The sequence below is a fragment of the Aulostomus chinensis genome, chromosome 14 (genome assembly GCF_037954235.1).
Source record: "Aulostomus chinensis isolate RoL2024-O1b breed Wild chromosome 14, RoL_Achi_v1.0, whole genome shotgun sequence".
Lineage (NCBI taxonomy): Eukaryota > Metazoa > Chordata > Actinopteri > Syngnathiformes > Aulostomidae > Aulostomus > Aulostomus chinensis.
In genome coordinates, this window is record NC_141333.1 from 20,009,487 (window position 1) to 20,023,133 (window position 13,647).

The 13,647-nt window shown below is 40.1% G+C and overlaps 1 protein-coding gene across 8 annotated transcripts in view; it reads left to right on the forward strand.

Moving 5' to 3' along the window:
* The window catches only part of LOC147250081 (transcription initiation factor TFIID subunit 4-like), a 33,212-nt gene that overhangs the window by 7,506 nt on the left and 12,059 nt on the right, over positions 1-13,647 (forward strand). For 7 of the 8 annotated variants that reach the window (XM_086224993.1, XM_086224996.1, XM_086224994.1 and 4 more), the window contains 3 exons: positions 789-919; positions 8,071-8,196; positions 10,589-10,645. In XM_086224993.1, the coding sequence (XP_086081119.1) occupies positions 789-919; positions 8,071-8,196; positions 10,589-10,645 (314 nt within the window). Of the gene's footprint in view, positions 1-788; positions 920-8,070; positions 8,197-10,588; positions 10,646-11,291; positions 11,917-13,647 lie in introns of those variants that run through there. The other variant, XM_086224999.1, reaches the window with a different exon arrangement.

Consider the following 13,647-nt stretch of genomic DNA (forward strand, 5'->3'; position numbering starts at 1 on the left):
GGGAATATACCACTAACTAACCTCCTGGTTTGATTCACCACATTGTGGTGACATTGGAATTATACTGGCTTTTATTGATATCTAACTACACAAATATTTAGTGTGTCTGTTGTTATAAAATACTAGCAGCAGAAATGGCTTTCCTCAGAAGGCTGGCTGGTGTCTCCCTCAGGGATAAGGGGGGAAGTTCAGTCATCCGTGAGGGTCTCAGAGTAGAGTCTCTGCTCCTTTGTTTCGAAAGGACCCAGTTGAAGTGGTTTCAGCATCAGTTTAGGATGCCACCTGGACGCTTCCATTGGGAGGGGTTCCAGGCTCATCCAACTTGGAGGAGGCCACAGGTCAGACGAAGGATTAGGTGGAGGCACGACATTTCTGGCTGTTTTGGGAAGTCTGGGGTTCCCTGCTGGAGATGCTAACCCCATGACCCAATTTTGGATAAGTGTTTGAAGGTGGTTGGATGGTCTCTAATATTTCGTTCATCCCATTACCCCTCAGTATAAATCCAGCCTTCAAAAATAACCATTTACATAAATCAACTTTCTAGGGATGACCACTATTCTTCCAAATGACTTAATATGTTGGACCAAAATCTTCGTAGGTGCTCAGTTGTGTTTAGCTTTGGAGATAGTGATGGGCTTATCATTCTCATCATTTTCACAGTCATAACCCATTCAGTGACCTCTCTCTCTCTCTCTTTTTTTTTATAAAAGCTTCTGTATTGTCTTATGTTTCCACATTTATTCCTCAATTTGTCTGTATTTGTTGGGTGTTTATGTATCCTCTATTAGGACAGGCACAGGGAGTGCCCGATGTAGGCTCAGAGGTGGTTGCTCTCGTTTCTCATGCTACTCAGAAGTATCTCCGTGGGCTGCTGGAGAAGCTCACGACGATGGCAGAACACCGCAAGATGGCTCTGAAGGTATAGTAATTTAACCCTTAACAAACAGTAGTTGGACTGAATCATTTGGCTTCCACCTTCAGCTGGAACCAAAAAAAATAATGTGCGGAAAACACTCAATACTTCAAAATTATGAACATATGATTCAGAGCACATCAGTGTCCCTCCTATTGTCTTTGCTTCATGCACAAACCATTAAATTAACAAACAAATCCAATATTAATTTCCAAATAAAATCTCCTCCAGTGTCTCAATTTTTCAAACACTGAACAAAGTAGCTTCAGCACATAATACCATTGATTCACTTTTTCAATATGTGCTAGACATCTTTTTGAGGAAATATTTAATATATTTTAATTACTGCTAGGACCACCTTAATGCCTGTATATGGAATCTCTCATGTGTTACTCCTTAATGGAAATTAATCATGAATTTGACCTCAAGTTCTTCCATCAAGTGCAGATGTTTACCAAAAGGCTTGAAGAGTGAACAACAGAGCATCCATTTCCTGTTTGGTGTAGGTTTTGCAGTGCACATTATATAGAAAGGTAATAGTGTTTTTGCAAAAGCAGGTGAGGTAGGGCTTTAGACAAGTGCCATAAAACTGTCAGGCATTTTAAACATAGTCCTGCACATACATGGATCTTAAAGTTCAGCAGTCCTGCGCTCAGTCATTCAGGACACACTTACACATGCTGAAGTTCAACTCTTAAACTGACATAGCAGACCTAGCACAACTAATGGCAAGTTCCACATGAAAAATTACTCAAAAAATTAGCAAACGTAGCGGGACAAATATCTATTTTCATGGACAAACTTGAGAACTCCTTAAACATACAAGGGCATTGTTAGGATTTAATTTGCAGCAAGGCAAACATGTTTGCCGAAGGGAAAAAAAAACACAAGGAAAAAAATAGCTGTAACAAGCAAACATAATAGGGTCTTTGCCTGAAGTACCTTCAGGCTCAGGCCCTAACTAGCAGCTTTAGCTAGAAGGGCGCTAAGTCAAGTATATGAGTGTATCAGTTTTTTCTATGCTAAAAGCTACAATGTTGAATCAACACAGGGAATTTCGTCTGGTGTAGTACAAAGGATAAACTCAAGATTTTAGACTTAAAATGTTAAGGTCACTGTAAGAGGCACACATTGCTGAGACATACAATGTGGTATTTGTAGTTTTTTTAAACTCTTTGTAAGTCATTTTCATAAGGTAAAAAAGAAAGAAACAAACAAACCCCCAAAAAAAGGCAACACTAAACAACTACCTATATTCAGGGTCTGGCTGTGATAAATAAATCCAAAAGACAAAGTATCATACCCAATACCAACATACAGTCTCACTCATCGGCCAGATAGGCGTGCCATTTCTGCCACCGTTTTTCACCTAGATCTTTTTGAAGTCTGATTGAGTAAGTTATTTGCTGTAGTACATATAGTTGTTGTACAATATTAACAAAAGAATCTGTAGTGGGGGCATCTTTCTGGAGCCAGCATTTCGTGATGGCCTTTTTACTTGCAGCCAGCAAGACCCTGAGAAGGTATTCATCAGCCTGACTCAACCCATCTGGCATATTCCCAAGATAGAGAGTTGTAAATGATACATTTATATTAAAACATAGAACCTTTTGGAATAATTTTTGCCACCTCCCTCCAGAAAGACTGGATGACGGGGCAAGACCAAAAAACATGGGCATGATCAGGAAAGGTCTCTCCACATTCTCTCTAGCAGGCCAATTGTGTAGCAGTCTGTTTGGACTTTTGCTTTGGAGTAAAACAAAAACCAAAAAAAACCCAATTAAGCTTTTCCAGCAGAAGTCTGTCCAAGTCAAGGAATTGGTGGAGTATGACTGCGTTTCCCAGGCGTTCAGCCATACATCCTCTGTTATCACAATATTCAACTCTTTTTCCCATCGGTGTTTCACATAGTCTGTAGAATCCTTCTTCAATGAGATGATGCTGTGGTATAACTTACTTAAAAGTCCTTTATTATTCCCAGAGTTGTATGCATCTATAAATATAGGAATAATTGCTGGAGGCTCTATCAGCTTTTTACAGAAATAATCATGGAACTGTAAGTACCTGTAAAGATCTTGCCCGCCCAGTCCATACGTTTGACATAAATTGTTAAAGCTTTTAAGCTCCCATTTTTAACAATTTTGCATACAGCAGTAACACCATAGGTCCATTGTTTATATCTATGATCTAGTAGTGCAGGCGTGAATTCTGGGTCATATGCTGGCCATCTAAGTAGTTTTATCTGTTTTTGGAGTTCAGATTTTTTAATCACCTCCCCCCATACCTTCAATGAGCAGTTCACCCATTGGCTCTCTGTTTGTAATATTTTTTTTCTCCAGTCCCACACAACCAAGCAGTGATTGTATTGGTGTATCTGTTAATGATAACAACATGGTTTTCCATTTAGCTACTGTACGTAAGAAGGATTACACCAATATACTAGGGAGCTCAGTTGGGCTGCTAAATAGTAATCCCTTAAAGATGGGAGGGCCTTGCCGCCCCTCTCCTCCGAAAGCTGAAGGGTGGAAAATTTAACTCTTGGTCTCTCTTTATTCCAGATGAATCATGAAATATGTTTGTTCCACTCTCTAAATTGTTTCAGAGGGATTTCCACTGGCAGTTATAAAAAGAGATATAAACATAATAGGGTCTTCGCCTGAAGTACCTTCAGCCACAGGCCCTAATAATCTAGGGAGGGTATTCATTTTTATTGATCTAATTCTGCTACCAAAATCAAGAGGCAGCAGGCTCCACCCATCAAGGTCATCATATATTTTCTTGCTAATATAATTATAGTTAGCATTGAATAATTGTGACATATCTTTAGGCAAACTCACTCCCAGGTATTGAATACAGGATGCCTTCCAATTAAAACTACTCTATTTTCCGCGCTATAAGGCGCACCTTCAATGAATGGCCTATTTTAAAACTGTTTTCATATATAGGGCGCAGCGCCTTGTAAGGCGCATAGAATATAAACTACTGTAGTGGCTGGGGTTGCGTTATGCATCCACTAGATGGAGCTGCTCTAAAGGGAATGTCAACAAAACAGTCAGATAAGTCAGTCAGTCAAACTTTATTCATAGAATACAAACCAACGTTCTGACAACCCCGTTCACTCCCAAAACAAGTCGGTTCATTCACAATACGGTACCGTACGTACCGGTAGGTGCTGACTGACAGCCTTGAGTTTGAACTCTGCGTCGTAAGCGTGTCTCTTGAAAGGAGCCCTTTTGGGGTCTTTATACACACACAAGAGGTGTAGGACTGGAATTCCCCTTTACCGTTTTTACCGCTGTTACTTCGGCGACGCCCCCGACTACGGTAGCCATAATTAACCAATATTGATCCATATGTAAGCCGCATCGGATTATAAGGCGCACTGTCGGTTTTTGAGAAAATTGAAGGCTTTTAGGAGCGCCTTATAGTGCGGAAAATACGGTATACTTTACCTTGAGTTCTTCTGTAGGTATTTAATTGAATATCACAAGTGCCACCCGACATGAACCGTGCGATTATTAGCCTTCTCCTTAAACCGGACATAGACCCAGCACTTCCATCAAGCTATCGTCCAATATCACTTATAAATGCAGATATTAAAATTATTTGCAAGGCGCTAGCTAGAAGGCTTGAGTGAGTGAGCCGGTAGAGTTCAGTAGTATTTTACCGCAGTTCCGGTAAAATATCAACGGCCGGAACGGAGTTCCGTTAAAAAAAGGAGGAGAAGGGAGCTGTCAAAATCCCATATTAAATAAAGAAAACGACGTCTGAAGGCGGTTTCACACTGAACGTGGCAGACGCGGCGCGCTGCGCGGGGTGGGGCGCAAGCATGCGCAGCGCTACCCATTTGCTGGGCTTGGTTTGCACTCATGTGATGTCACAGCGCCCACATACACAATGAATGGACTTCAGTGTGAAACCACCTTGACATGGAGTTGTGCCCATGAGCGCATCTCCACATGCGAGGCGTTTCTGGTTGGCTGACAGACGGACACGTGGGTCACGTTACCAGCATTGTTAGTTTTGATTGGTTAAAACCACACGCGTTCTGCTTTCACGGAACAAAAAAAAGAGAAAGAAAACAAAACAGAGGGCCAAATCAAATTAGTAATTGTTGTTGAAATTTTCCACGTTTTGTGTTGTCACTCACTGTAAAGTGTAAACTGATATTTTGCTAAATAAATCATTGAGTGATACTGATGATCTGTTTTTTCATGTCTGCCTGTTCCCTGTTGTTAGCACTGTAGTGGGCAATTACTGTAAAAAGCAGTTTTCAAAGCATTTCCAGGGGTAGCGCTGGAAGGGTGGGGCTATGGGGGCTGCAGTTGTGTGGGGAATAGACACCCAAAAAGTGTAATAAAAATCACTCAAAACCGATTAAGAACCGTAAAATTTCGTCGGCGTGTGCGTTTTTGTTTTTGTTTTTGTTTTTTTTTAAACACGCGCGCGAACAGTTCCAGCAAGACTTTTAAACCACTTTCACCCCTGGTAACACCTCACATAATACATCCTGACCAGACCGGGTTTATTAAAGGACGGCACTCTTCCAACAACACACGTAGACTTATCAACCTGATAGACGACTGTAACAATCAGAGCGAGGATGCCATAATTGTCTCCCTAGATGCAGAAAAAGCATTCGACAGGGTAAATTGGAATTTTCTCCTCACCACATTACAAAAGTTTGGGTTGGGAGATAACTTTGTGAGCTGGATCAAAACATTTTACCGCTCTCCCAGTGCTTGTGTTAGAACAAATTATCAAACTTCTCCAAGCTTCTCTCTCCAAAGAGGAACCAGACAGGGATGTCCACTTTCCCCTTCCCTTTTTGCTATATTCATAGAGCCACTCGCAGCTGCAGTCCGGCAAAACAAAAACATCAAGGGAATTGATACTACAAATGTGAACCATAAGATAAGCCTTTATGCTGATGATGTATTACTTTTCCTACAAAATGCACAATCATCTCTCCCTGAAACGATAGCACTCATTGACAAATTCTCAACCATTTCTGACTACTCTATGAATTGGAGCAAGTCAACTGTTCTTCCCATCAACTCAGGTTTCCAGAGTACGCTCGCCACACCACTACGGCCAGGAAACATTAAATACCTGGGCATCAACATCTCTGCTAAACTGTCTGACTTGACACGTCTAAATCGTACTGCCCTCATTAAAGAAATAGAGGACGACCTCACCCGGTGGCGCACACTACCCATATCACTTATGGGAAGAATAGCAACAGTGAAAATGATGATCTTGCCAAAAATCAACTATGTTTTCTCGATGGTTCCAACCTCCCCGGACTTGGTTCAAAACACTTGACCCTAACATCTCAAAATTTCTCTGGAGAGCTAAGCCACCACGAATAAGCTTAAAGACTTTACAAAGGAGTAAAGACCATGGTGGCTTGGAACTACTAAATTTTTATAATTACGACTTGGCCAATAGATTACAATACATACTAAAATGGTTAAAGCCAAACTCATTAGACCAAGCATTGCGCGATATTGAACAAACATTCCGCAAAGAAATCCAAATCTCTGATCTCCCTTTTATCAGCCCTGTTATCAAGCATCACAGCTGCCTTAAGTACATTAGCATCAGCAACACCCTCATAGCCTGGTGGGAATTTCTCAAAAGCAATGGGCTCTCGAACACCCCTTGCAGGCTCACACCTATCTGGAACAATCCTGACATTCTCCAAAATAAAAGATCAATACATTTTGCTGCATGGGTCGATAGAGGGATAAAACATCCAGAGCAGTGATTCTTAACCATAGGGCGGCCGCGAGCGCCAACTCGTGGGCTGCAAAAAACTTTCAGTTCTTCACCTGTGGGCCGCAAGGGCAATGCAACTTCCCACCACTTGGTGGTGGAGAGGCGTCAACCAGTTGTTGTTTTGTTTTTTTTTATTAACCAACAAGTCAACCGGTTGTTTAACACGATCCAATAAGCTACACCAGAAGAAAAAAAAAAAGAAGAAAAACCTGAATGCAGTTATTATTTTCATATGTCTGAGAGACAGGTTCAAGTCTGTAATTGAGTGGTGAAGTTATTGCTATTCATTTGTCACAGATTTAAAGAGGAATGTCTAATTCTCCCATGCAAATTCAGATTGATCAGCAGTATTTTAGTATTTTAGCAGTATTAGTAGTAACTGTGCGACTGGCTCACCAGACTGCTATCTGCATGCGATTTGGCTTTGTACACCTGTTAACAATTTTGGCAGGGGGTTTGCTCCCTTTGTTCTGGGGGTTTCTGGGTGCCCTGGTGGCTTGGTCCTGCGCTGCCTGCTATCCTGGACTGGGGGTGTGTTGTTCTGGTCCCCCACATCAGCTACAGTCAGCTACCCACAGCATCCAATGACAAACCGTAGCATACACATATACACACATACATACACACGTGGTGCACAACTGATTCATAATTACACACTCAGACATTTATTTTAAATTATATTAAACCAAACGGTAAATTTGCACTGGAAATTCTGCAACCAATGTTTTTCTTTTTTTCTGTTGTTATTGTTGTTGCTGTTGTTTTTTTTGTGCTATTGTTGTTTTTGTGTGTGTCGTCGTCCCCCCCCCCCATCTTCCCTATCCTTTCCCTGTTCTCTCTTCCTATCCACTCCTGTCCTTAGTCCGGTAGCTTCATCAATGAACCAACACCATTCCTAATAAAATTAAACACAGATGGCGATAGGAGGAGTTTATCAGATTCCTCCTTTGCAGAGTAAAACTGCTTCAGTACCAGAAGTCACCAGGAACATCTACACATGAAACTGTAGAAACCAAGGGGAATATACCACTAACTTGTGGGGGTTAAGGGTTTATGTGAATCAAGTGTAAGTAATGCTATTTTAAGTGTTATCAATCTTGTTGGCAAATTCAAATACTAAAAATAGGATGGTATGTCTTCTCCAAAATACAACTAAATACTCAAATGTTTTTTTTCTTGCAATTGTTGGTGACTAATGACAAGATATTTATGTAATGAACTTGAAGACATTACATTCACAATCGAGTCTAGCTTTAGTGAACTAGTCGCCAAAAATCACAGTATTGAGCTGATATTGACACTGAGTGGAAAGATGCTTGAATAAGCAATGTTGCTGATGCAATGTTATTTTTTTGTTACAATCTGCTACACAACAGATGGACTTGTGGCACACCAGGGTGAGCGATGTGCGTTCTCAGTTTCATTTCTTGGAAGAAGTGGAGAGTTTCAAGAAGAAGAGGACAGATGAAGAAGAGCGAGAGAGACTGTTGCGTTTGGCAAGGGTAAGCTAGACTGACAACTGACGCTGTCTGAAATTAAACGTAAATCAAATGTAATAGGGTGTGCATTACCATGTGGCCGTGCAGGCCAATGTGTGTCTGCATACTTGTCTACATGAGAGACAGGGTTATACGGCACAGGAAGAAAAAGATGGGACCTGCAACACATTAGAGTATCGTTGTATTCTCTTCTCTGTGGCTTCCTCCTGAAGGTGTGGCGATCAGTGGCCAGGGATTCCAGTATTAGAGGTGCAATGCTGCACATCTTAAAGGAGTAGTTTTGTTTTGTTTTGTTTTTTTAATTCTTGAATCTCCTTTTTTGGGCGCTCAGCAGGCCTATGACGTCCAAGAGCTTGATATGTCTAGGGAGGCAGTGGTTTAGCCTGTAGATAACTTTCCCAAGCCATGGTTGATTTATTTGTGTGAGGACCACGGCAGTGCTGGGCGTGCAGGATCAGTCGTACTATAGATGTCTCCAAAGTGTACACACCCATGATTCTCGAACACTCAACCAGAGGCACATTTGCTGCCCTCAAAATTTCTGAACCATGTTACATTTTGTAAAGGCAGACTCTTTTGCCCAATGATGGGCAAATGAAGCAAATGATGGTGGTATGGATAATGGAAAACATGCCAAGGGCATGGCGTAGAGCTGGAGGAGTGGTAATCCCCAAAGAGCATACTTCAAACACAAAGCATTTCTGACAAATCCATTTCCTCAATGTTGAGGGGAAGATCATTTTTAGCATTGTTACCTAAAGAGCAATAACATGATTGATATGTTGGTACATATTTGCTATAGCTAAATATAACAAAACTGGTATATTAAGCTTTTCTTGATGCTTAAAACAAGAGATATGATATGGAACCAGATCCAGTCTGCAAAAAGGGAAGGAAAAGGGCCAACGCATCTTCTTCCTGGACCTAGCTAATACCTTTGGATCAGTCCCCTACTCTCTCCTGTGGACAGCCATCATGTACTTCTATGTGCCAAGACAGGTCAATTTTATTTGTATAGCACCAAATCACAACAAAAATTCTCACCACAAACCTACTTCCAAGATTTGAAAATCTGGATAACAATAACAGAATACACATCATGATAGCCAGTGGAAGTGTGAATAATGGCCAGGTTCACCATCTCACAATGTCGAGAGGGTGTCTGCATCCCGGACCGAAACTGGGAGACGGTTCCACAGGAGGGGAGCCTGATAGCTGTGTATAACAGTGTCAGAGCAATCAGTCAAGAGCTCAAGGCTTTGATGCTGTGTCACTTTCAAAGACTCAAACCAGAGGGACCACTAAAGGGAAGACATTATCACTAGCTACCTTGCTAGTATAGACAAGAAATCTGTCCCTGGCAAGGTGAAACTGCAGTTTGGTTTAAAATCTATGAATCTTGAGAAAACAATCAAGGAGGACACCACCGTTGAAAGCAAATCATTAAAAAGCGAGACTGGAATTACCCAAAATGTATATTGACAAACCACAATGTTTTTTAGAGAATGGCCTTGGTACTGATGAGACACAACTGAAACTTCTTGGGTTAGGGTTTAGGTTACGTCAAGTCACATCAGCTCTTTGTTCACAGAAACAAAAATCAAGCGTACAACGGAAAAAACACCGTACCGACTGTGGAACACAGAGAAGGCTCTGATGTGCTTTGCTTTGCTTCATGACTGCTTTGCTGCATCTGGTACAGAGTGTCTTGAATCTGTGCAGGATACAATGAAATGTTAAGAAAAAAAATGTGCTGCCTAGTGTCAGAAAGCTTGGTCTCAGTGTCATGGGTTTTCCAACAGGAGAGACACAGCTAAAAACACCCTAGAACGGCCAAGAGCAAAACATCGGACTATTCTGAAGTGGCCTTCTAAAAGCCCTGATCTAAATCTTATTGAAGATCTGTGGAAGGAGCTGAAACATGCAGTCTAGCCTTCCAACCTCAGATAGCTGGTTTTCTCACAAGGAGGGGGCCAAAATACCTGCCAGCGGGTCCAGAAGTCTCGTGAGGTGTTGCAAAAATTGCTTGATTACAGTCATTGCCTCACAGGGTTGTGCAATAAAATATTGAATTTTTGTCCAGGCCAGTTTCATTCGTTTTTTTGTTTTTTTTTAATGATTATGTTGAACCGCAATTAAAAATGTCTGATTTTCATTTGTTCATTTTCAGTATTCTTTTAGTTATTACTACTTCTTCAGTTTCAAGTTATTTTTGTTATCATTGTGGGTTTTTCTTTCTTTAACGGATGGGTACCAACAATTTCGTTGACTTGTAATTTTAAATTCGTACAAATTACACCCTCTTGTGTTGACCTTTTTTAGATGTAATCAAATATGAAAATACCATAGAATGCCCAGTAGCATTATGCTAAATCTGTCTGATTCTGTTTCACAGCGTCGCTCACACACTGAGGACCCACAGTATCAACTGCTCAAGCAACGAGCCAAAGAGGTGAGTTTTCACTCTAACTTTGGTGATCTCTTAGCTTCTGAGTACAAATACTTATTAGGGCCTGAGCCTGTACTTCAGGCGAAGACCCTTTTATGTTGGCTCGTTTTGGTTCACTTTCTTCACCAGTCACTCATTCATGTTTTCAGTTTGGTACATTCAAGCGTTTTTGATATGTGTGAAGTTAATAACCAAGTGAATCAACTAAAATGGACTAAATGGTTTTCAGAAGTGTTTTGATTTGATACCTGACAAAGACTGACACAGACTTAAAAAAATTAGGGAGGCATTGATAACTCACAAGGCCGATATTTTCCTAGTGATTAGTGTTAGTCCATTGCTAAAGATGGCATTTACAGATGACAATGGCCAATGTCGATGTTGAAAGACTTGAAAAGAATTATTTTTTTTTAATCATGGTTTTGATGTTAACTTGGCACAACAGGTGGAATAAACCACAAAAACAAAGAAATAAACAGTATCCGTCAATACAAAAGAGCTTTATTAAGATTCTTTGGCACTGAAAAGGTTACTGCCTCCCTCACATTATTAGCAGACTGAGCCTTTGTTGCTATTTTACATGTAAGTGCTTCAGAGTGTCAACCTTGTACAGAGTCTGTTCCTTCTTTTCTGCTAACTTTCTGGACAGTCTTACCCCTAAACTCTTCAAGCTCTCTCAGAGAGGGCAACACACCAGAGATTATTACCAGCTGATGTAAACCACCAGCCACCATCTAAAAGACAGATCCCAAAACACATCAGTATTGTGGCAGCGGCTGTACTCTGTTCTGCTTCAGTCTGGAGTTTGTTGAAGATTGTTCTTGGACTCTGTTGCTTATTTAAACAGGCAATGTAAGACTGAAAGTTCATTTCAGAGCATCCCTCTCACACATAGTTACCCTGATTTGTTATTCTGGTATTGAGCCTGTGATCAAGACATCAATTATGGGACAAGTGCCATGGATCATTATTAAAAACAAAATGAATGCAAAAAATAAGTGTAGCTAGAAAATAAAAAAGGACTATTAACATTTCACATTTCTTGGAAGACCTAGCATGTGATCATTTCCGAAATTATGAGGTTTGTAAATTGCTGTGTTAGTGGTAAACTCATCCCTCTTACATGCCGAGTGTCACTGACTGGCTTTTTGTATTATGAAATACGGGAAAGGATATTTTTTGGACATTTTTGATAAGCCTCCAGACTGTTACACTTTTCCATCAGAGATAAACAATCTCCTCATGAAAAAACCCCACAGACATGTACAATTTTAGAAGACTAGTTCAGAATATTCAAGCTACAAACTGTAAACAGCATTGCTATTTAAAAAAAAATAACATTTACCAGATAGAATACCTTCTACAGTTGAAATAAATATGTATGGTCTTCACTTTTTTGAAGTAATACTGATTTGTTTTGTTAACAAAATACCACCTCACGTATAAAATGAATTTTAATTTACTTTCATAGAGTATAGGGAATAATAGTGTGAAAAATTCGAATAGACAATGTTTAATCAAACAGATTTGATTCAGTACATTTATCATGGCTCTCAATCTCTTTTAGCTGAACATCAGAATTGTCCATGTAGTTCTCTCATTCCTCAGGTTTACATGTCCTGGGCAGTAGGATGCCTCTTGCTTGCATTTCAGAAATGTCTTGACAGAGTTTTGAACAAAGTTTCTGTGTTGTTGGGAAAAGGCCATATGGATATTCAAGATCGGGGTCCCTTTTTCAGCTTCTTTTTGAAGTTTAGACAAGCCCAACAGGCCTGACGATGTCTGCTGTTGTTGTCTTGTGTACATCTACTCACCTGGTTTAAATCTCGGACTTGCTGCAAAGTAGGAACATGAGTTTGCAGTGAGACATGTAAGGCAGGACAGGGTGTAAGAATCTGAGTGGTGGGATTTTACAAACCCAAAGTAATTGGGCATGAAACCAAAATCCTCATTAAGGTTCTGCAGGTAAAGTTGCATGGCACTTGTCTGCCCTCCAAAGAGGGTCTTTCTGTGTCAGATGTTCAGGTTTTTGTAGTCAGAAGCACGAGGATTACAAGTATGGATTTTGTTTACCGCATCAATTTGTATTCACACGTCACAATGACCTTGGCATATTTGTTGGGAATATTTTGATAAATGATGCATGGTCTGAGCATTTCTTATTGTATTCTTCAATGACTGTTTTTTACAATTACATAAATTTGCAATTAAAAAAAAATACGGTCTACAGATGGGAAAAAGTTGTGGATATTTAATTTTTTTCCCAGGGGTGGGCCCGAGAAGTGTTGTTTGCAAACTATTTTAATCTGTTCTATACTTCATGGTAATTGTTCATTTTGAAATGCAGTAGTGAGGGTTTTTGGGGGGGGGGGTTTTGCCAGCAAAGAATGGTTAAATGTTAAGGAGATAAAAGGAAAATATCATATAATAACATAGTATAATAATACAGTAAATAGCACACGCTGAGTGAGTAACAAACCCGTTTATGGTCTGATTTTGCATTTTGATAGATAAAATAAAGACAAAAAAAAAAATCCTTTTCCTATTTTTATCATTGCGAGGAGCAATGGCCACCGGGAGCAAGCTGGAGTTTTTGTTTCTATGTTTGAGAGTAAAGTAAAGAGTGAAGAGTGCAGCCTCACCATTTTTTCATTATTAGACCTTCTTTTTGTTAGAAATGAGGCTCGCATGGAAAGACTTTCAAGGTTTACACCCTCTGTAGAGAGGAGGTTTGAAACCCCCTGCAGGGTAAATAGCAGAGACAATCCCCCTACCGTGTTTGTGTTATTTCTTTTATTTCTAACAATTTTTATGTATTGTTTTTCTCAGCTCAGTGACCATACATGTTATGATATAAAGTTTAAGGCTCATATTCTCACTAAAATGTTTATATTGAGTTAATATGGCAAGTAACAAGTTGCGTTTATGTACATGGAATATAAGATGGATTCATAATCCGATTAAAAGACGGAAAATACTTACCTTTTTAAAAAGAACAGATTGAC